General features: G+C 38.9%; 1 protein-coding gene across 5 annotated transcripts in view; it reads right to left on the bottom strand.

Annotated features, from left to right (window-relative positions):
• The window catches only part of KLHL24 (kelch like family member 24), a 49,579-nt gene that overhangs the window by 5,634 nt on the left and 19,451 nt on the right, over positions 1-24,494 (bottom strand). For all 5 annotated transcript variants that reach the window (XM_021674496.2, XM_021674497.2, XM_064366857.1 and 2 more), the window contains 4 exons: positions 16,729-16,913; positions 15,241-15,359; positions 7,699-7,887; positions 6,435-6,623 (listed from right to left, as the gene is read on the bottom strand). In XM_021674496.2, coding sequence (XP_021530171.1) covers positions 6,435-6,623; positions 7,699-7,887; positions 15,241-15,359; positions 16,729-16,913 — 682 coding nt within the window. The remainder of the gene's footprint in view (positions 1-6,434; positions 6,624-7,698; positions 7,888-15,240; positions 15,360-16,728; positions 16,914-24,494) is intronic.

Raw genomic sequence — 24,494 nt, 5'->3', positions numbered from 1 at the left:
GCTGGATAATTTTGCACGGATGAAATGAATGTCAAGATAGATCATATGTTAGTTGCAGCCATAAGAAATAATGAGATCATGTCCTTTGTAGGGACACGGATGGAGCTGGGGGCCATAACCAAACAAAATACTGCATGTTCTCATTTATAAGCAGGAGCCAAATGATGAGAGCACAGGGACACACAGAGGGGAACAACACATACTGGGCTTTTCAGAGAGTGGAGGGTGGGAGGAGGGAGAGGACCAGGAAAGTGACTAACTAATGGGGACCAGGCTTAATACCTGGGTGATGAAACAATCTGTACAACAAACCCCCATGACACAGTGTACCTATGTAACAAACCTGCACTTGTGCCCCTGAACTTAATTAAAATAAAAGTTGAAAAAAAAAAAAGATTCTATGTTAGTAATTGGGGCCAAGATGTGGGAGGTAGGATGTGGACTGATGAAATGGTTTTAACTTAATGGCAGTTAAGCAAAAGCATTTTAAAGAGACTGGCTTGCTTCTCCTATTACAGGAAGGTTATTAAGGAAAGTGGTGGTTACATGACCAAAGAGTAGGAACAATATTCATTATATAGGATTACCCACAAATTGAATGAATGAATAAGATTTATAACTAAATTAACAAAACACTGTTATTAGGAGACTTGGCTGGGCCATGGAAATGACTCAAATAACATCTTACAGTGAACTTCCCACACAATGGCATTCTTAGCTGAATTTTACTATTCCCTGTCAATAATACAGTTACTATATATAAAACAAATATTCTTGCAAGAATGAGAGTGATTCTTCAAAAACCTGGTCGGGCATGGTGGCTCACTCTTGTAATCCCAGCACTTTGGGAGGCCAAGGCAGGTGGATCACTTGAGGTCAAGAGTTCAAGACTAGCCTGGTCAACACAGTGAAACACCGTCTCTATTAAAAATACAAAAAGTTGGCTGGATGTGGTGGCAGGGTACCTGTAATCCCTACTACTGGGGAGGCTGAGGCAGGAGAATCGCTTAAACCCGTAAGGCAGAGGTTGCAGTGAGCCGATATCATGCCACTGCACTCCAGTCTGGGTAACAAGAGCAAAACTCTGTCTCAACCCCAAAAAACCCAAAAACCTATACTAACAATTGACTCACTATCACATGGATCTGGTTATGCTGCAGGTCAGATATTATTCCATTTCCAATTAAAGTTTCACTTTAATTCAGATAGTTATTGCATATTATAATCTTGGTTCCACATAACCAAAAATGAAATAGGTTCTACCAATGAGTTCAATAAGCATTTTTACTTGACCAAATTTGCTGTATATAAATTTTGCTCTTATAGAAGAAATCTTGGTGGATTTATATAATAGGATACTATCTTTAGGTCTGAAAGAATTTGTGAGTACTTAAAAATGCCATATATTATAGTTTGTTTTGCTTTTAGATGGAGTTTTGCTCTTGTTGCCCAAGCTGGAGTGCAATGGCACAATCTTGGCTCACTGCAACCTCTGCCTCCCGGATTCAAGTGATTCTCCTGCCTCAGCCTCCCGAGTAGCTGGGATTACAGGTGTGCACCACCACACCCGGCTAATGTTTTGTATTTTTTTTTTTTTTTTTTTTTGAGACAGAGTCTGGCTCTGTCACCAGGCTGGAGTACAGTGGTGTGATCTCGGCTCATTGCAACCTCTGCCTCCCGGGTTCAAGTGATTCTCCTGCCTCAGCTTCCCGAGTAGCTGGGATTACGGGAGTGTACCACCACGCCCAGCTAATTTTTATAGTTTTAGTATAGACAGGGTTTCATCATGTTGGCCAGGATGGTCTCAATCTCTTGACCACGTGATCCACCGACCTTGGCCTCACAAAGTGCTGGGATTACAGGTGTGAGTCCCCACCTCTGGCAATTTTTTGTATTTTTAGTAGAAATTAGGTTTTACCATGTTAGCCAGGCTGCTCTCAAGTGATCCGCCCACCTTAGCCTCCCAAAGTGCTGGGATTAGAGGCGTGAGCCACCCTACCTGGCCTATATAAGAGTTTACAGACAGCCAGAATGACATATATAGTGAACTGTCATATAGTGAATGACACTTTTATTCAGAATACCATACTCCCATGAATTGCACCAATTATGGGACAAACTCTAATATTTTTCATGTAAAAGCACAATGAGCTCTTTCTATAAATTCTAAAAGTTCTGAATATAATAAAAACAAACAAAAACCTTGGTTTTCAGGTATAAGCTAGTTCCCAATATTGAACCTTATAGTTATTTTGATGATTCTAAAACAATATATAATTACATGATCTGGTAATTAATATTATTTTAGATAATAATGCTCAGAATTAAATAAAGCAAACAACCTTGAAACCAAGTATTCATATCAGGAAATTACATCTATCAGATATAATAGTTTCTTTCATGCTATGTAAAATACCATTTACTCTATGTGTTTGTTTATACTATATGAAAAACTTGGTCTTCACTCAGGAGTAAGGGTAGCTAGTAGGAAAAATAATTTATCAATACATAAAGTTTTAACGTTATTTTCAAAGACTGAAATACCCTAATATTGCAAAAAAACACACTTCTCCTTGTTATTTTTATATGCTTAAATGTTAAAATGTCAAAAATAGAAAGAATCAGGTTTCTTTTCATTTAATTATTCTAATCTTGAATGACACTGTAAATATCTGGGATCCATTGAAGAGAGAGAAAAAGTCTTCATCATTGACTTTTTTAAAAATCCCATAATTTTTTTTTAAAGGACGTTTCTGACAGAAGTTAAAAAGCAAAATATGTTTAGAATAATAAGTTGTGTTTTTAGGAATTATGAAAAGTCAAAAGAGGCATGGAGATGGTGAAGGACAAACAGAGAAATAAGCTGGGTCCATTAGGACTGTAAAAAATAAACACCTTATTTTTTTCAGCTCTTTTTTGCATTTAATATTCTAAGCATTTTAAAAAGCAACAGTACTGGGTTCATTTAACTGTATACAATGAAATTAGTTTGATTTATCCTTTTTCATTGGTTAGCATTAAAAGGGTAGACAATCACACATGGCTCAAAAATTACCTATCAATAATATATGCATATGGTGGGGTGTGGTGGCTCATGCCTATAATCCCAGCATTTTGAGAGGCCAAGGCGGGCAGATCACCTGAGATCAAGAGTTCAAGACCACCCTGGCCAACATGGCAAAACCCTGTCTCCACTAAAAATACAAAAATTAGCCAGGTATGGTGCCATGCACCTGTAATCCCAGCTACTTGGGAGTCTAAGAAAGGAGAATGGCTTGAACCCGGGAGGTGGAGGTTGCAGTCAGTCAAGGTTGATGCGTGCATAGACATATTTAGTAGTATTTGGAGTAAGAATGAAGAGAGGAGAGAAAATAATTCCCTAAATCCCAGTATTAGATTTGAACTTCAACGATTTGTCTTTGTTAGACTTCATATACTTCTGATCCAAATGTTTATGTTCTTTATATTTCTAAAGTCAATGTTGTTTAATTACAGAAAATGTGCCATGTGTGTCCTTTTCTTTTCCTCAGTTTTATCTCAATAATCTAGTTTAAAGAAATTCATGTATGCCCTGCAATATGCTACATGCTGGCAATTATCTTCCTAAACTATTATTGGTTTATATAATATAGCAGAGTTCCAAATAAATGGTAATTTTTTTTTCTTTTTTTTTTGATATAGGGTGTCACTCTGTCGCCCAGGCTGGTCCCCTCACTCTTGGCCTCAAGAGTGCTAGGATTACATGCATGAGCCACTGCATCTGGCTTGAACAGTAATTCTTAATAAAAATGCATTATTCTTTGCAATGTTCACTGAAATAAACTAATAAAAAGCAGCTTCAATTTTAAAAAAAATTACAAGTAAGTCTCAATACTTGACCACATGAGGATCCTTATGCAAGCAGGGTACACTCGCACCTCTGTAGGGCTGGAGAATGATTTTCCAGGAAAGGTCACTGAGCTGGAGAAATGTGATTCATTTTTACTTAAATGTGATATGAGAGGGATAAAAGGTAATGCTCATTTTGTACCACAAAGCTGAAGTGCCTATTATGTCCCTTTCATCAAGTGGGACAATGTTACTCCAAATATACTACTAATTGGAGACTATACCTCAATGTCAACAACTTTGGAAAAATGATGTTATATTCAAACCCTATTCACTATCCTTATAGTCTATGCTGTATCTCTAATGTCTCTTGCAAATAAGATTATCTTAAAATTAAGTCCCTCTGGTACTTCCTAATTTGTTTACTTATTCAATACATATATTTACTATGCACAAATAAATGCAAGATACATACAAGATGAGTTAGAACAAAAGTGTCCTCAAGAAGACTAAATTCCAGTATAGGAAATATATATTTATACTCACAAGGGAATATACAAGTACCATAAGAGGTGTGAGTGCTTTAACAGATCAGAAAGCAAAGAAGATTCATTTTGGCCAAGTTAAACTCTGTTGTAACTGAAGTGATCCTTGAAAGAAGAGTAGAATTATAAGTAGAGAAGGTAAAAAAGGCATTACAGGCTAAGAAGACAGCATGAACCAAGGCAAGAACATTTATGACCTGTTTAGGGACTACAAATGACACATGCTTAACGTATCCGAGGTAAAGTTACAGAATGTGAAATGAAGGTCAGGTAACAGAAGGTCTAGAATGAAGTGGTAAAACTTTTGGATTTTATTTAATAGGTTTCTAATCAAGAAAGAGACAATAAAGATATACTGAAAAATAACTGATGGCAAAATGAGCTAGAGAGACAAGATATTAGAGAAAGGAAGACTAATTCGAGTATTATTGGCTTTGTCTAGGTAAAAAATTGGTAAGAACTTGAACAAAAATAGAAACAATAGGAATGAAAAAATAGGAGAACTGATAGGCTGGAATAGAGAATCTAGTAAATTAAGTTTCTCAGTTATTTGGAAATATAGAAAGAGCAGGTTTGGGGAAGAAGGTGAATTCTATTTTAAATGTAAAGTCTTGGTCAGGTGTAGTGGCTCACGCCTGTAATCTCAGCACTTTGGGAGGCTGAGGCAGGCGGATCATGAGGTCAGGAGTTCGAGACCAACCTGGACAATATGGTGAAAACCTGTCTACTAAAAATACAAAAATAGCTAGGCATGGTGGTGCACGCCAGTAGTCCCAGTTACTCAGGTGGCTGAGGAAAGAGAATCGCTTGAACACGGGAGCAGAGGTTGCAGTGAGCCAAGACTGTGCCACTGCACTCCAGCCTGGGTGACAGGGCAAGACTCCATCTCAAAAAAAAAAAAAAAAAAAATTTAAAGTCTTGAAATCCTATGTAAGATATCACATAGGCAGTTAGTAGAAATCTGAGTTTGGACCACAGGAGAGAGGCTCTGATGGTGACAAAGACTTGCAAATCATCAGTGCTGAGGCATAAATGAGATAATTCAGCAAAGAGTACAAACTGAGAAGAGGACAGAGGAGGCTCAAGGAGCACCCATGTTTAAGAACTGGGTAGAAAAAATAAGAGAGTATGAAGGAGAGTGAGGAGATTATTAGCAATGACCTTTGAGAGTACATCTCTAGGGTATGCGTAGAGCCAGATTTTCAGCATCAAAACCATCAAGTATTTTGGGGGTGGAAGGAAAAAGAACAGAGCCATGAATCAAAAGGTGGAGAAAAGACCGTTTGGGAGGTGGCGGTGTGGGAGGGAGTAGGGCTCCGGGCACAATTTATGGATGAAAGAGAGCTGCGCACAGCCATTTGCTTTATAACAGAATTAACAGATTTCCTAGCCTCTAATCAAAAGAAACAATCAATTTGGGAACATTTTTTTCTCTCCTGAAATATGAGAGAGGGGATAAAGACTGAAGTGGGATTGTGAAAAAGGTCAGGAGAGAAAAAAAAGAACAGCCGAAGTGCAACAGATACTTCACCATGGGATGGTAAAAATGAAGTTATTTCAATAAAACGACTCCTTAGAATGAGTTCAGAACAGGTTGCCATATGCTTTATGTGGAATTTAAGCAAAATTATAAAATAATTCACGCAAACATGAAATATTTTATTTATTTAGTTACTTTTTTGAGACAGAGTCTCGCTCTGTTGCCCAGGCTGGAGTGCAGTTGCACAATCTTGGTTCACTGCAATCTTTGCCCCCCGGGTTCAAGTGATTCTCCCACCTCAGCCTCCTGAGCAGCTGGGATTATACATTCATGCCACCTCGCCTGGCTAATTTTTGTATTTGTAGTAGACATGGGTTTTCACCATATTAGCCAGGCTGGTCTGGAACTCTTCATCTCAAGTGATCCACCCACCTCAGCCTCCCAAAGTGCTGGGATTACAGGCATAAGCCACCACGCCTGGCCTGAAATATTTTAAAGTTGAAATTACAGTGTATTAATAATGATTACGTACTTGGTCCCTCTTAGATGTATTTTTCTTTTGTAATGCTTTATGTTATTACCTGACGGCTGAATGTATTCTGGACATGCATCCAGTAATCTTCAACTGGATCATAACAGTATATTGCCTTGGTCAGTCCACCAGCAACGTAGATCAGGTTGTTTAGGGATACGGCTGTTATACACCTCTTGGCAATTGGGATAGCTGCACGAAGTAGCCAAGAATTGGTTTCTGGATCATAAGATTGAACCTAATAACATATAAAAATAGATAATTAAAATTCTGAACAAATATGGAAATGTATTTAATGAAGTCTACCAAATACATACAAACATTATTTAAAATAAAATCCCATTCATTCAGAGAATTAAGAGAGGTTAGCCTGATAGTGAAATGTCTGAATTATGAACATTCTCAAATAAAAGGCAAATGTATTACTATCAAGCAGAACAGAGTACCAAACACCCATAGATTGTTTCTAGAATGAATGGCCACCAGGTTTGTCCACTAAACTTAACAGTCTCAATATGTTTACAATTGTGTTATGTAGGATAACTATGCCTCAAATCTGAATATAACTTCTTAATGCTTTTAGGGAGCCCTTTCTTCAAAAGAAAATGAGTACATCTCAATTCAGTCAGTATGCTCTGAATTATCACAAATTCTGAATTAATACATTCTAAGTAAGTAACATTTGATCACATTATTTTAAACTGAATTTAGAAAAAGAATTAATAGATTGACAAAATTCAGTTAACATTGCAAAGCCAGCTAGGCATTAGAGACTTTTGCCAGAATAAACGTGAAATTTCCTGAGATGTTAGGATAGCACATATTCTCTGGTCCCAGGAGCTTGATGAACCAAAGCAACTTTGAGCCATCTTCTGTTTACACTACAGAGATTTCCTTTTCTTTTCTATGTTCTGAAAAATACTTCAAAAGTATATAGAAAATGACTCAGTTGGAAGCAGCATATTTATTTACTGTGTCTTATCCTTTGCTAATTCACTTCCCAACTGTATTTTCTATAGTTTTTAGATTCTGTAGATGATAGCAAAGGCTCAGAACAATTTATTTAATATAAAATCTCTACAGATAGTCTCATTTCAAAAAGACTGGATCACATTTGTTAGAGCAAATTGTTAGACATCTAGAGTCTCATTTTAGCAACCCAGAATTCAATGTTTTTCTCCAAAAGCATATAGTACCAGAAAAATTTTAAAAGACCCCTCACACAAAGTGACCTGGCTACCTACTTGATGAACCTTCTGTATTTCCCTTCTTATACTTATCATTGGTGTTTTCTTTGAAAGTACATGGCTTACCTTATCAGAACAAGTATTATCATCAGGTCCTCCACCAATCACAAACAGTTTGCCTACACAGCTAGTCACTGCAGGAGAACTCACTGCTTCCTTAAGGGGAGCAACTTCAGTCCATCGATTTGAAAAGGAATCGTAACATTCTACGCTGCTAAGTCTGTTTTGCCCATCATAGCCTCCAACAACATATACCTATATGTAAAATACATGGAAAAGTCTTAATTATCAAAGGCTGAATTTTGAAGTAGTTGGTTAAATAATTAAGGGATCTCTTTTCTTTAAAATGCCTTTGCTAAATAAATATAATTGCAAAATATTTAGCTCAGAGTTTCTGAGCCTTTTAAAAAAATCATCATCCCCCTGCCACCATCACAATCCACAGAGCCTTTTTAATTCCTAATAGTCTTCCCTCAATGAAATTTTAATACCACAGATAAATTGTGTATCTATTTACCTTAATGTATGTATACCTATGCTTTATACATGAAAGAGTACATGTTTTTTTCACCTTCTAAGAACCAATCTTTGCCCCCTTGGGGGTAATATTGCTCACACTGAGAATTGTACAACTTAGCTTAAATATTCACACTTATGGGTAATAAAATATTTGATTATTACAAAGTATTAAAGCTGTGAAACGGAAATATTAGGTAAGAATTACTAGACTATGAGAGTGTTAAAGGCAGGCCTTTTAGCTCTTACAGTAGCTAGAAAAGTACCTGACACATAATGAACTCTAAAGTTCACAGAGGTTTTTTTTTTTTAAGACAGAGTTTTGCTCTTGTTGCCTAGGCTGGAGTGCAGTGGCATGATCACAGATCAACACAACTTCCGCCTCCCGGGTTCAATAGATTCTCCTGCCTCAGCCTCCAGAGTAGCTGGGATTACAGGCATGTGCCACCATGCCCAGCTAATTTTGTATTTTTAGTAGACACAAGGTTTCTCCATGTTGGTCAGGGTGGTGTCGAACTCCTGACCTCAGGTGATCTACCTGCCTCGGCCTCCTAAAGTGCTGGGATTACAAGCGTGAGCCACTGCGCTCAGCCACAGAGCTTTTATGTACATTTTCTTTTCACAAAAACAAGAAAGGTAGGGCAAAATTATTATCTTTATATGACAGGTGAACCAATCAGCAAGATATTTATTAAATGGCGTATATGCAGAAAATCCATTAAGCATCATGGTTTATATAGGGAACTTTCGATCTAACAAAGCTCTCCAGCAGCTTCACTTCCACATCTCTCTCTCTCTTTTTTTTTTTTTTTTTTTTTTTTTTTGAGATGGAGTTTTGCTCTTGTTATCCAGGCTGGAGTGCAATGGCGCGATCTCGGCTCACTGCAACCTCCGCCTCCTGGGTTCAGGCAATTCTCCTGCCTCAGCCTCCTGAGTAGCTGGGATTACAGGCACGCACCACCACGCCCAGCTAATTTTTTGTATTTTTAGTAGAGACGGGGTTTCACCATGTTGACCAGGATGGTCTCGATCTCTTGACCTCGTGATCCACCCGCTTCGGCCTCCCAAAGTGCTGGGATTACAGGCATGAGCCACCGCGCCCGGCCTTTCTCTCTCTTTTTTTTAGATGGAATCTCACTCTTTCACCCAGGCTGGAGCGCAGTGGCGCATCTTCGCTCACTACAGCCTCCACCTCCTGAGTTCAGGCAATTCTGCCTCAGCCTTCCGAGTAGTTGGGACTACAGGCGTGTGCCACCGCACCCAGCTAATTTTTTTTTTTTTTTTTTTTTGTATTTTTAGTAGAGATGGGGTTTCATCATCTTGGCCAGGCTGGTCTCGAACTCCTGACCTCATGGATCCACCTGCCTCGGCTTCCCAAAGTGCTGGGAATACAGGTGTGAGCCACCGCGCTCGGCATTCTTTTTCTTTTTTTGGCAACTGGGTCCCATTCTGTTGCCCAGGTGGAGTGCAATGGCATGATAATAGCTCACTGCAGCCTCGACCTCCCAGCCTCGACCTCCCAGCCTCGACCTCACCTCAGTCTCCCACGTAGCTGAAACAACAGGTGTGCATCACCACATCCTACTACTTTATTTTTATTTTTCATGGAGACAGGGTCTCCCTCTGTTGTCTGTTGCCCAGACTGGTCTCTAACTCTTGGCCTCAAGCCATTCTCCCACCTTCAAACCATCCTCCTGTCTCATCCTCCCAGTGTTGGGATAACAGGTGTGAGTCATCATGCCCAGCTCACATTTCTCTTAATGGACTGTCATCATCAACTCTTTCCTCCATAGCTAATTAACTACATTAAGTCCCACTGAGTCTTCTGACACAGCAGCTGTCACATCCACCCCTTCCTTTATGTTTGCCACAGCCATCATCCACTTCAGGGTTCACAATATTTCATACCTCTCAAATAACCTCCTGGCCTCCACTCTTGTTCTCTCTAAACCACAGATTATTCTTTCTAAAACACTTTATCAATTCCTCTTAACATTTCAACAATGAATGTCTAAGGGTCAAGGCCAAACTTCATACCTTGTCATTCAAATTTGTCCATAATTTATCTTTCTGTGCACCCCCAAATTTCCACAGTACTCAGTGCCACTTCCATCATGCATTTCTCATGTTATATTAAAATAATCTGTTGGTGAGTTTGTGTCCCCAGCACTACGCGGCTCAGACAGGTTAAGTAACTTACAAAAGACCACACGGCTCTAAGGAGTATGGAACCTATGGCATGAAGTAGCAATTAAGGGCCTGGGCTTTGATAACCAGCTCTGCCATCCAATGGAAGGGCAATTTCTCTATCTTTCTGGAGACTCAAATTTCTTCCTCAATTTTATATATATATATATTTTTTGAGACAGAGTTTCGCTCTTGTAGCCTAGGCTGGAGTGCAATGGTGCGATCTCGGCTCACTGCAACCTTTACCTCCCAGGTTCAAGCAATTCCCCTGCCTCAGCCTCCCAAGTAGCTGGGATTACAGACACCCACCACCATGCCTGGCTATATTTCCTCAATTTTAAGATGTAGACAAAAATAGTATCATCACATGGCATAATTTTGAGGATTAAACTTCAATACATACTCCTACACGTGTAAATTAAAATACAATAAAGCCCTCTAGATTAAGAAAAGTCTGAGCTTTTGCCTCTGCTTTATCACTTTTTGTGTGATCTTGGGAAATGACTTGATCTCTTTGGATTATTTATAAGATGATCAAGTTACATTAAATATTCTCTGTTATTCCATCATCCCTTCCTACTCTAAGATTTTTTTTTTTTTGAAACGGAGTCTCACTCTGTCACCCAGGCTGGAGTGTAGTGGCGTGATCTTGGCTCACTGCAACCTCCACCACCCTGGTTCAAGCAATTCCCCCGCTTCAGCCTCCCACACAGCTGGGAATACAGGCGTGCACCACCACGCCCAGCTAATTTTTTTCTTTTTTCATTTTTAGTAGAGACGGGGTTTCACCATGCTGGTTAGGCTGGTCTCGAACTCTTGACCTCGTGATCTGCCCGATTCGGCCTCCCAAAGTGCTGGGATTACAGGCATGAGCCACCGCGCCCGGCCTACTCTAAGAGTAGGCTTTTATTTTTTCTTGAGGATTGCAGCCCATGATACACTTCTAAGTTGCCTTACGGAGTGCTCCCCTAAGATTCTATATTCTAAACCATCCCAGGTTTTCTTGAACACAGTATTTATAAATTTAAGTACGTTTTATAAGCTTGAATTAAACCTATATTGCAAATTTAGCAAAATGGTTTCCATGAAATGTGTGCCACCATGCCTGGCTAATTTTTTGTATTTGTAGTAGAGATGGGATTTCACCGTATTAGCCAGGATGGTCTCCATCTCCTGACCTTGTGATCCACCCTCCTTGGCCTCCTAAAGTGCTGGGATTACAGGCACGAGCCACTGTGCCTGGACATAATCATAAATTTTTAAGTCAGACAGCATCTCCTTCCAACCCCTGGATTATTTTAGCCCCTATTTTCCAGTAATGCTGTGTCCTTCTTGAGGCACAGCTACAAATACTATATATGATATAGTAGGTACTGATAAACCAAATGGTTTTAGAAAAGATTTTATTAATATTTTATTTCCAGTAAAACTGTCTCAAGGTCCTCATTATTTCATTGGCCTTGTAGAGAGCAGCAGCACACTAGATCCAGGACCTTAGGAATTAACAGCTTTTAAACTGTGTTTTGAGCTGGGCATGGTGGCTCATGCCTGTAATCCCAGTACTTTGGGAGGCTAAGCCAGGAGGATTGCTTGAACCCAGGAGTCTGAGACCAGCCCAGGCAACAAGACAAAACATTATCTCCACAAAAATTACAAAAATTAGCTGGGTGTGATGGTGCATGCCTGTATTCCTAGCTTCTAGGGAGGCTAAGGTGGAAGGATCACTCGAGCCCAGGATGTTGAGGCTGCAGTGAGCCATGATTGTGCTGCTGCACTACAGCCTCAGTAACACAGCAAGACCCTATCTCAAAAAATAAAAAATATAAACTCTGTTTTGAGAAGCTCTAGTATTCTACGTAGCAGTTCCCAACCTTTCTGGCACCAGGGACCAGTTTCATGGAAGACAATTTTCCAAAGGTCTGGGTTGGGGGCTGGTGGAGGTGGGATGATTTGGGGATGAAACTGTTCCACCTCAGATCATCAGGCATTAGATTCTCACAAGAAGCTGCAACCTAGGCCGGGCGCAGTGGCTCAAGCCTGTAATCCCAGCACTTTGGGAGGCCGAGGCGGGTGGATCACGAGGTCAAGAGATCGTCCTGGTCAACATGGTGAAACCCCGTCTCTCCTAAAAAATACAAAAAATTAGCTGGGCATGGTGGCGCGTGCCTGTAATCCCAGCTACTCAGGAGGCTGAGGCAGGAGAATTGCCTGAACCCAGGAGGCGGAGGTTGCGGTGAGCCGAGATCGCGCCATTGCACTCCAGCCTGGGTAACAAGAGCGAAACTCTGGCTTAAAAAAAAAAAAAAAAAAAAAAAAAAGAAGCTGCAACCTAGATATCCCTCGTATGTGCAGTTCATGCTCCTATGAGATCTATTGCACACTGATGTGACAGAAGGTGGAGCTGAGGCAGTAAAACTCGCTCAGTGCAATTAGACTCCTAACAGAACACTGACTGGTACCTATCTGCAGCCCCGGGCGGGGGCGGGGGGTTGGAGACCCCTGTTCTGTAGTAGAGAGGTTTGAAGAAACCCCTGTAGGGAGGAAGGAGGACTAATAAGAGGCTGATCAAAAAGGGTTCCTGGTCACCATTTCCGTTTCAACTAGAGCTTTGATTTTTTTATTGGTGGTACTTAACTGTCTCCATAGGAGGGCCTATGAGACAGAAATCTTTTTTGTTTAATTTTTATTTTATTTATTTACTTAATTTTTGAGATGGAGTCTTGCTCTGTTGCCCAGGCTGCAGTGCAGTAGCGCGATCTCGGCTCACTGCCACCTCTGCCTCCCAGGTTCAAGCGATTCTCCTGCCTCAGACTCCCGAGTAGCTGCCATCATGCCCGGCTAATTTTCTGTGTTTTAAGTGGAGACGGGTTTCACCATATTGGCCAGGATGGTCTCAATCTTCTGACCTCATGATCCACCCACTTGGGTATCCCAAAGTACTGGGATTACAGGCGTGAGCCACCGCACCCAGCCCAACAATCTTTTTAGAAGGGAGTGCTAGGAGATCAAAGACATAAGCGAAAGCGAGAATGCTGCTTTTACTTGTTCATTAATTTGAGGTGGTTTTGGAAAAGCAGATGGAGACCTGGAGGGTAGGGAGAAACTAAAGACTCCAAGATAATCTTTGGTATAACTGCTGTATTTTCATCTGTTATGTAATAAATTTTTATATAAGATATGACTTTTTAAAAGATAGTATACAGGTTGAACTTTCCAAATCTTAAAATCTGAAATCCAAAATGCTCCAAATCTGAAACTTTATGAGTGATGACATGAATGCTCAAAGGAAGTGTTCACTGGAACGATTCAAATTTCGGATTTTTTGTTTTGGGATGCTCAACTTGTAAATACAATGAAAATACTCCAAAATATGAAAAAAAAATCCAAAATATTTGGTCCATTTTGCAGAGGCTCATGTCTGTAATCCCAGCACTTTGGGAGGCTGAGGCAGGCAGACCACTTGAGCCCAGGAGTTCAAGACCAGCCTGGGCAATATGGAGAAATCCCATCTCTACAAAAAATACTAAATTAGCCAGGCATGGTAGTGTGCACCTGTGGCCATGGGTACTTGGGAAGCTGATGTAGGAGGATAGTTTGGGTCCAGGAGGTCAAGGCTGCAGTGAGTAGTGATGGCGTCACTATATTCTAGCCAGGGCAACAGAATGAGAACCTGTCTTAAAAAAAAAAAAACAAAATCAGAAACACTTCTGGTCCCAAGCATTTTGGAAACTCCACCTGTAGTTGCTTTTAAAGTTTGGAAACTGCTAGGTGTGGTGGCTCATGCCTATAATCCCAGCACTCTGGGAGGCTGAGGGGGGAGGATCACTTGAGCTCAAGAGTTGGAGACCAGCCTGGCCAACATGGTGAAACCCCATCTCTATTAAAAATACAAAAATATGGGCATGGTGGCGCGGACCTGTAATCCCAGCTACTCAAGTGGCTGAGGCAGGAGAACAGCTTGAACCCAGGAGGCAGAGGTTGCAGTAAGCTGAGATGATGCCACTGCATTCCAGCCTGGGCGACAGAGTGAGAGACCCTGTTTCAAAAAGAAAAAAAAAGTTTGATTCTCAGGTTCCTAAGGACAGTAAATGGTTCAGAATCCAAATAATATATTGTTTTTTTTTTTTTTTTTTTTTTTTTTTTGAAACGGAGTTTCGCTCTTGATACCCAGGCTGGAGTGCAATGGCGCGATCTCGGCTCACCGCAACCTCCGCCTCCTGGGTTCAGGCAATTCTCCTGCCTCAGCCTCCTGAGTAGCTGGGATTACAGGCACGCGCCACCGTGCCCGGCTAATTTTTTTTTGTATTAGTAGAGACGGGGTTTCACTATGTTGATCAGGATGGTCTCGATCTCTTGACCTCGTGATCCACCCGCCTCGGCCTCCCAAAGTGCTGGGATTACAGGCTTGAGCCACCGCGCCCGGCAATATATTGTTTATAATAATCAATAGCTGCAGTCAAGAATAGTTTTCTTTAAAAATGTTAGTGAGTTTATCTATTTATTTAAAATAAAAAAGAGAAAGTAACATCACTTTGGACAAATATATCTCTGCCTGACTGTCAAAGTTAGTAAAAAGAAAACAAACTGCTTGGCTTAGAAGTTGGCCTGTCTGTATCTGATGTAACTCCTTTATTTTCCAATGCTTCTTAGGCATTTGGACTCCAACAGTGCACAAGAAGACAAATGTGCTGCACTGTCATGAATTCCAAATTAGGAGAACAAAATATCCATTCAAAAGTACAGTGTCATATTGTTTATCTCTTTGGTTTATCTATTGAGGTTAGAAATGGAAGGAAATACAATTTGAATCCAAAATACCCAGAGGGAGAGTAAAATAAAAAATTCAGCTGTGGTATTTACTTTGGAAATGTACCAGCAATAGTAATAAAAAGTGGTTTCTCTTACTTTACCAAGGAGGACAGCCATTTTGTGACGCCATCTGCCTTTATTGAGAGAGGCAACTCTGATCCAAATATTTAACTGTGAGTTATAAATCCAGACATCACGGCTGTTGATTCTTCCACCTTTAAATGCAAAACAATGCACACACAATGACTTATCACGATATAGCTGTCACCAAGAGATCTATGCCATCAAGGCATAGGTAAAGATAACATGGCATTCATCTAAATTTAAGAATTTGAGAATTCAGCTCAACAAGTAAAACAAAAACCTCTTGAAGTTTAATGGAAATAATTCTACAGAGTAAATTTAAACTTTGCCAATTGTTATCTTGATAAGTGATAATTATAGATCCAAAATAATAAAATACAGGATGTGAATTTTACAAACATAAAAGGTTGTTAATTTAAGAGTAAGATTGCTATCTTGATAAATGATCATTATAGATCCAAAATAATAAAATACAGGATGTGAATTTTACAAACATAAAAGATTGTTAATTTAAAAGTAAGACATCAGAAGCACCCAAATAATGGTATTATTTTTAAAGTATTTTTAAAAAATCACCCATTTTTCAAAAAGCGTATTATTGCAAATAAAGTATGAATTGTTATATTTATCAGTGTGTATAATATATATAATAATCTGCAAAGCTGATAAAATTATTTTACTAATTAACAGACTTCCCACCATAGATACCATAGTTATACTTTGTATAAGTCTGTCATTTTACTGTCTAATTTTAAAGGTAACATATGACATATCATAAAGAAGTTCAAGTTAAGAATTTTAAAGTAAATCTTATTTCATAAACTTTAGACAGAATTTCAGAAAACATGGGTGAATTAGAGATGCTAAATTCTATGAGTACTTCTGACTTTGCAAAGTAAAGAGGTAAAGTTTAAAAAATTATAGCATATTCTACATACATTTCAGAGCATTTACAATGTGACATGATTAAAAGCATTTTCTGGTGGATCTTTTGTAAATCATTCTATGTCATCTTGTACTTGTTTTTTTTTATTTTTTTATTTTTTATTTTTTGAGACAGAGTCTCGCTCTGTTGCCAGGCTGGAGTGCAGTGGCCCAATCTCGGCTCACTGCAACCTCCACCTCCTGGGTTCCAGCGATTCTCTTGCCTCAGCCTCCCAAGTAGCTGCGACTATAAGCACCCCTCACCATACCCGGCTAATTTTTGTATTTTTTAGTAGACATGGGGTTTCACCATGTTGGCCAGGATGGTCTCCACCTCCTGACCTGGTGATCAGCCCGCCTCAGCCTCCCAAAGTGCTAGGATTACAGGCATGAGACCCCGTGCCCAGCCTTGTACCTGTTTTTAAGAGCAAAAAGTTATTCTTGGTTTTATTTGTTGTAAACTGATCTCCCTAAAGTGCGAGTATTCACATTTCACTATTTTAAGACACTGTCATTGTTTAAATAACAAAGCTGTGTCCAAATTAAAAGTAGCTACTGTAATAATTCTGTATTTACCTGAAACAAGAATGTCATTCCTTAGAGCACAAACTGCATACTCTGATTTAGTAAATTCTGGAAGCTTAGCCAAAGACTTCCATTCTCCTGTTACAGGATCATAGCACTCAGTGTATGGAAGATTAAATCCTCCAACTCGCTCACATCCTCCAACGACAACTATTACCTCAGAATAGCCGGTGGACCTAAAATAATAATTATTAGAGTACAGAAATAATATTACATTAAAATACACTCAAGATTTCTTCTTAAAACTCTAAAATCAAACCGTATAATATTATAAACAGTGAAGTTTCTTCTCTGTGCATGTGCCAAACAGTACAAGCTGGAAATTACTTACTTTGAGAACATTTACAGGGGATCTAGTGATATCATTATTCCACAGAAAATTTCTGTTGGTATTTTCTATTGATTTTGACCTAAAAATTGTAAAGCAGTCGAAAGATCCTATCTAACCCAATCAGAGCCCTGGTAATATTAAGGATGACTTTCAAATGCAGTTTTGCAGTGATTCAGATATGCATAACCATACAAGGTAAAATAATGTATTTTTTCTAAATGTAGGAAAATGATGCTTTTTCATCTGCTTGCTAGTTCTAAAAAAACTAATTCATAGTATAATCCAAGTATCCTTTAAAGAAATATGTATATGTACTTGTTCAGAAATTAATTTTTAAAATACCGAGTCAAGTAAATTAAGGTAATCCAACTCAAAATGTTGGACAATCACTAAAAAGACTAACAGAGTTTATAACAAAGAATGTTAAAGGAGAAAAGCAAGATGAAAAATTGTACGTTAGGTATGTTCAATACTATCTAAAAAATGTGTCTAGAAAGAATATACCAAAATGTTAAAGATAGTTGTCTCTCAATTGTGTGGCTCCCCCATTTCTATCATTTCCAAACCAATAATGAGTCTGAGCTATTTTTAGAATGCAAAACAGCTTTTAACACCAGTAAAAGAATTCTAATGTTTATGTTAATCACTGGCTTCTCTGATTTTGTAGTTCAAATTTAAAATAGAGACAGGAATAACCAAAAGCTTATCCACGATTTTTTTTTGTTCACAAAGTTCAATTGATAGTTTAGGAATTTTAAAATTCTTTAGCTTTTATATTTTTCACAAACATAATCTAAATATTTTATAGTTACAGCCTATGGTTGCTACAAGTCAAGTCTCACAAAGAAAAATGCCAATGATCTTTCTTCTCTTACTTAAATATAGAGGGAAAAAAACCCCACATCAGAACAGTGATTTGTAATTTTAGTCTGTGTGCTGTTACGCAGTTACAGTAGGAAAAAACAAGCAATATTGGCCCTGTCTCTTTTAACAGAGCTATTTTAGCTACATTTACTCAGAGCTATGTCAACTAACTGAATCGTTTACCTATTCTATACCAGGCATACTTTTTCCATTATAAAAACAGAAATACATTTGGGAGAAAAGAATTTTCTCCATACATGCAATAAAAACTACTTTTAGGAATCCAGGAAATTATATAACTTTTACCTAGTATTTAGTAAAACATTAACAGAAGGACCTAAATGTTATCAGTAATATTGACTATTTTCCAAGTAATTCCAAAATAAAAATATTAAAAATAAAGACAGCACAGCACCAGATACTTTAGTAGTATAACTACTGACTTGTCATTTTTTCCATAGAAGTATCATTTCTTAAGACACACTTAAAATCTAAGACAAATCCTCAAAAAAGGTGGCATTCCTCAAAGTCTTACTTTTTGATCAATCAAAACAAACACTGCTAGTCACTGAAGTTGAATCACTTCTACTTGTCCTAACATAAAATCTAGAGTAATGATTATATATCATAGGATTCTGTTTTACCCTATCCTTATTGCACTTTACCTGTTTTATACTTTCCCTTTGCTTGAACTTGCTTGCCTTTTTCAAGGCTTCTTAGCCCAATAGACATAGATTATCTGTTTTTGTACTTTGAAACAGAAAGGGAAAACAGCACGAAAAGCTAATTGCTAAGACATTTAGTCCCAATAAATAAAGGGTAACTTCAATGTCTATGAGAATGTGCATTCAGTTTTGCCTGTATTAAATATCCTATTTGCAACCAAATGGCTTTTAGCTTAATTAGATATATCTGATATTCTTGTTAGAGACTGTTAACCCAATAAAAGCATTATTTCTCGAGCTTGGAGAAATACTTATCTCAGGTAGAGAGCGGATGACCTTAAAGGAAATAGGTTACTCCAGCTGATAATGGCAAGTAAAACAAAATGGCAGCCAAGATGTTAGTGTAGCATAAATAAAATGCTGGATACCCATGCAATCTGTTTCTAGAGTGAATGTCATGTCACTCTATTTCATTAATTCCTTTTTTTTTTTAATAGAGACAGGGTCTTACTCTGTTGCCAAGGCTGGAGTGCAGTGGCAAGATCGTGGCTCACTGCAACTCCAACTCCTGGCCGAAGTGATTCTCTCACCTCAGCCTCCCAAGTAGTTGGGACTACAGGTGCATGCCACCACATCCAGTGAATTAAATCTTTTTTTTTTGTAGAGACAGGGTCTCATAATGTTGCCCAGGCTGGTCTTAAACTGATGTGCTCAAGCCATTCTCCTGCCTTGGCCTCACAAAGCACGACAATTACAGGCATGAGTCACTGTGCCCAGCTTCATTAATTCTTTAGGAAATCTGAATTTCTGCTGTGATGCAATAATAATTGTTACTTTAGTATTAATTCTCACCATTTGCTTCTATTAAAGTATGATGACCAAATTATCCTTTTTACAATGGTAATACATTTTTTAAAAAATCACCTTCTTTTATCATTAGATAAAATATCAAATTAAAAGTTCATAGTCTTTTATTTAGGTTAAAGATAAAATAATTATAAATCCACAGGATAGGGCTGGGCACAGTGGCTCACGCCTGTAATCCCAGCACTTTGGAGGCTGAGGTGGGCAAATCATGAGGTCAAGAGTTCGAGACCAGCCTGGCCAACCTGGTGAACCCTTGTCTCTACTAAGAATACAAAAATTAGCTTGGCATGGTGGTGGGCGCCTCTAATCACAGCTACTTGGGAGGCTGAGGCAGGAGAATTGCTTGAACCCAGGAGGTGGAGGTTGCAGTGAACTGAGATTGCACCACTGTATCCAACCTGGGTGACAAAGCAAGACTCCATCTAGAAAAAAAAAATCCACAGGATTTTCTAAACCAAATTTTAAAATGTAATAATTATTGGATTTAGTTTAAAAATCTCAAAAGGTGAAATCAAGGAATTGTTGGCCGAAATAACAGACCTACTTATAATTAATGCCAAATATGCTAGACATGTGGACAGCCACAAAAAGGAAAAAAGGGTTGAAAAGTGATCCTGGCTAATAAGAACATCTGAATATATATATTTTTAAACATATACAAAAGGAAAGGAAGTGTTTCATGTAGTAAGAAATTGGAAAGGAGAAGGGAAAGATATTAGTGATACAGTCTGTTCACCATTGTAAAACCCAGAAATACCTGAAAATGAAACCATCAAATCAAAATAATGCACTAAAATAGACATACGAGACTTTAAGCCTCTTTTTTTTTTTTTTAAGATGGGATTTCACCATATTGGTCAGGCTGGTCTTGAACTCCTGACCTCAGGTGATCAGCCCACCTCAGCCTCCCAAAGTGCTAGGATTACAGATGTGAGCCACCGTGCCCAGCTGAGACTTTAAGCCTTAAAGAGACAGAATGGTTCTCTAGTCTGTAAGATATGCCAGTTACCAAACACGATGTATTAATTTAGCTAAAGAAGAAACTATATATCAAAAGAAGGGATTGGTCAGCTGTAGAAGCAATAAATAAACGAAGAAATCGATCAAAGAGTAGAGGATAACCATAGAGGCAAACATCTGCTGTGCCCATTCAAGTTATTATCTAAGGAGAGACAATCTAAGCTAGGCTACCTTGAATATTATTGGTTTTTTGACAGGAATATTTTCATGGTGGGTGAGACTTCCTCAAGCTATACTAGCTGAGGGACTTCAGTTCTAAAGGTCTATAATCTGTTTGAATTCCATGCTTGCCAAATGACCTTTGAAAACTTTGGCTTCCTATGTAGTGACTGGTCCATAGTAAGAGAATATTACTGGGAAGATTGACTTAAAATATATAGCCTGCTTGTTAATTCCATTTCTTACTGCAAACACATATATATATATAGACTAAGAGATGAGTTAATGGGTCTGTCATACTTAATGTTAAATCTGCCTCTAATAGTCTGATCTAGTCTTATCGTATAAAAAGAAAAAGTTCCTGAGCCTAGAGGAATCACCAGATCACGGTGAATTCACCAATATAAGTGACCCCATTAGATGCTTATACCATCCACAAGCCTTAGAGCTTTTAACCTTGGTGAGGACACAGGTATCAATTTGCGTGGTAAGGCTTCCACCTGAAGCTGCAGTGGGTGGGACTATTTCTATAAGAAAATGGCTGTACTGACCAAAAGACTCAAATGCCAACTTTTCAAATCAGCAATTATCTAAGACTGTATCATCAGAAACTAATCATAGACATGCTGAAATATGTAGCCACAAAGATGCTCATCTTACTTAATGGTAAAAAGTTAAAAACAAATGTTGGAGTGGGTGGATTACAGAATATTGTAGAAGACTTCATGTCATGGAAAGACATTTACTACATAGTAACCGGTAAAAACAGTCTATATAGATTACAACCCTGCAAATAAAATAATAAATTCATATAGAAAAAAAGAGAGAATATACTTTGGTAGGCCAAAACAGGAGAAGGATCGCTTGAGCCAAGGGGTTGAGACTAGCCTGAGCAACAGAGTGACATCCTGTCTCTATAAAAAATACAAAAATCAGTCAGGCATGGTGGCGTATGCCTATAGACCCGGTTACTCAGGAGGCTGGGGTGGAAAAATGCTTGAGCCAGGGAAGTCTAAGCTGCAATGAGCCATGATTGCGCCACTGCACTCTAGCCTGGGTAACAGAGGGAGACCCCATCACAACAAAAAGAAGAGAAACGCCAAAGGTTTACAATGTTACCTCTTCAAGGTGAAAATATGGGTAATATTTTTTGCTTCTTCCATTCTCTAAATTTTCTCCAATTAATAGATAAATTGCTCCTTCCCCACCCGCCCACAAGTTAAGAAAGAACAAAAGAAAAAACCACACACACCTTAGTATTAATGGTTACTACTGGGCATCTCCTCAGCCTAGCACGGGATGGGATTTTCAGTGACCACATTTCTGCTACATGATTCTGCTCCCATAACAATAGATAAATGTCCAGAAAATGTTGTCTGGCTAAGTTAGAGATTATGTCTCCCCAAGGGAAAGAGAGATTCATTCTCTCTGGCTGCCTGAACTTGTAATATGTCAATCCCAAATCCATGAGTGACCATATTCTGCCAGACTAATGGGAGAGAATGATGCAGACATGCAGAGAAAAGCAGAGGCAAGAGGTAGAGAGAAGGCACAGCTTGGTTTTTGATGGCTTTTTAGTAGCCTGTCCTAGTTTTCTTTGAGGTTCTATTGAATTTTTGCTCTTAGGTTCTACAAGACACTGACTCTTGAATCTTTTTTGTTGTTGTTGAGATGGAGTCTCACTCTGTTGCCCAGGCTGGAGTGCAGTGGCAGGATCTTGCAATCTCCGCCTCCAGGGTTCAAGCCATTCTCCTGCCTCAGCCTCCAGAGCAGCTGGGATTATAGGCATAAGCCATCACGCCCCGCTAATTTTTGTATTTTTAGTAGAGACAGGGTTTCACCATGTTGGCCAGTCTGGATCAAACTCCTGACCTCAAGTGATCCACCCACCTCAGCCTCCCAAAGTGCTGGGATTACAGGTGTGAGCCACCGTACCCAGCCTTCGGTATCCTTTTGATAAACTTCCCTTTTATGCTTGAGCTGGTGAGTTTGTTTCTGTTTGCAATCAGAATTTGGATACGTTAGAGTTCAATGGATTGCAGATAAAGCCAACAACCTACAAATGGCTTTCTAACTCAGGAGAAGATGCTGAATCCTCTAAACTTTAAAAAAAAAATGCACACTTTGGGAGACCAAGGTGGGAGGATCACTTGAGCCCAGGAGTTTGAGACCAGCATGGGCAACAAAATCAGACCTTGTCTCTATAAAAAATAAATAATAATTAGCATGGTGATCCACGCCTGTAGTTCCAGCTACTCAGGAGGCTGAGGCAGGTAGGTTGCTGGAGTCTGAGAGATCGAGGCTGCAGTGAGCTACAACTGCGTCACTACACTCTAGTTTGGATGACCAGAGCGAGAACCTGACAAAATAAAAAAGAAGAAAGAAAGAAAGAAAAAGAGAAAGAGAGCAAGAAAGAAAAGAAAGAAAAGAAAAAAGGAAAGGAAAGGAAGGTGGGTGAAAATTATGAGATACCCCCACTTTGACTTTCCAGAGTAGCAAAGATTTACAAAAACTAATATAAACAAACTACATTGGCAAAGAAGTGCAGAAATAGGCACTTTCATATTTTTGTTGAAGTATAAATTGAAAAGCAATTTTTATAATACCTGTAGAGATTAAAAATGCACATATCCTATGACTGAGAAATTCTACTTCTAGTAATTCAAACTATAACAGTATATGTATGCAAAGACGATGTACAAGAACATTCACTGAGTATCATTTGCAATGGCAAAAAAAGTGAATTAGAAGCAACCTCTAAGTATCCATAAGGAGATGGATTAAATAAATTATGGTATATCCACAAATAAGACACTATGTAGTTCTCTCAAAAGAACAAGTTTGAAATTTTCTATAATAGTATTAATAATGAGATCTCTATGTGATGATATAGAACAATTTCCAAGATACTTTTAAGTAGGAAATGCAAGGTGCAGAAATGTGAGTGCTGTACCCGACTATCTGCATAAAAGAAGTAGGGAGGCATACACACACAACTATACAAAGAATATTTCTTTTTTTTTTTTTTTTTTTTTTTTTGAGATGGAGTCTCGCTCTGTCGCCCAGGCTGGAGTGCAATGGTGCAATCTCAGCTCACTGCAACCTGTGTCCTGGGTTCAAGTGATTCTCCAGCCTCAGCCTCCCCAGGTGTCCTCCATCATGCCCAGCTAATTTTTGTATTTTGGTAGAGATGGGGTTTCACCATGTTGGCTAGGCTGGTCTCGAACTCCTGACCTCATGATCTGCCCACCTCAGCCTCCCAAAGTGCTGGGATTACAGGCGTAAGGCCACCGCATCAGACCAAAACACTATTTCTTGAGAAAAGAATATATTTAGAACTCCCTTGGTCTTCTCATTTGTTTTCAACAGGAACTTGAGCCTTGCCCTCATTATGGCAATTAGATTCCCAGATTCATTATATAGTAACTGATTATCAGGTAAGAGATAGTAGAAAGTATTAGAAGAGACAAGTACTTAATTAATGGCTGATTCCAACCTCAAAATGATGAACTTATTAAGTCTTAGCTGTCTCTATTGCTCAGTGGAGTCTGGCAAAGGGCATCAGTTTTTTTCATAGACATGAACAACTTGCCGTGTATGGTCAATATATCAGAAGACACTTGCCCAGTTTAATATCATCCATGTTTCCTCCTGGGAACCTCATTTTGTAGGCAGTCCAGGCCTACAAAAATGGAAAACTAGCATCTATCAGGGGAAATGACTCTTTCCAGGGAATCATTATGGTAGGTAGTAACGACGTGGATCAAGACAGGATGCAAAAGCAGCAGCATCAGAACCACACTGCCAAGCAATCATGAGTTTAAAAGTCTGATATTTAGGCTGGTATGGGA

This window comes from Aotus nancymaae, unplaced genomic scaffold (assembly GCF_030222135.1).
Source record: "Aotus nancymaae isolate 86718 unplaced genomic scaffold, 86718_ANA_hifiasm-v0.15.2.pri h1tg000067l, whole genome shotgun sequence".
Lineage (NCBI taxonomy): Eukaryota > Metazoa > Chordata > Mammalia > Primates > Aotidae > Aotus > Aotus nancymaae.
The sequence above is the reverse complement of the archived record's forward strand: the minus strand, read 5'-3'. Positions and strand labels throughout refer to the sequence as shown.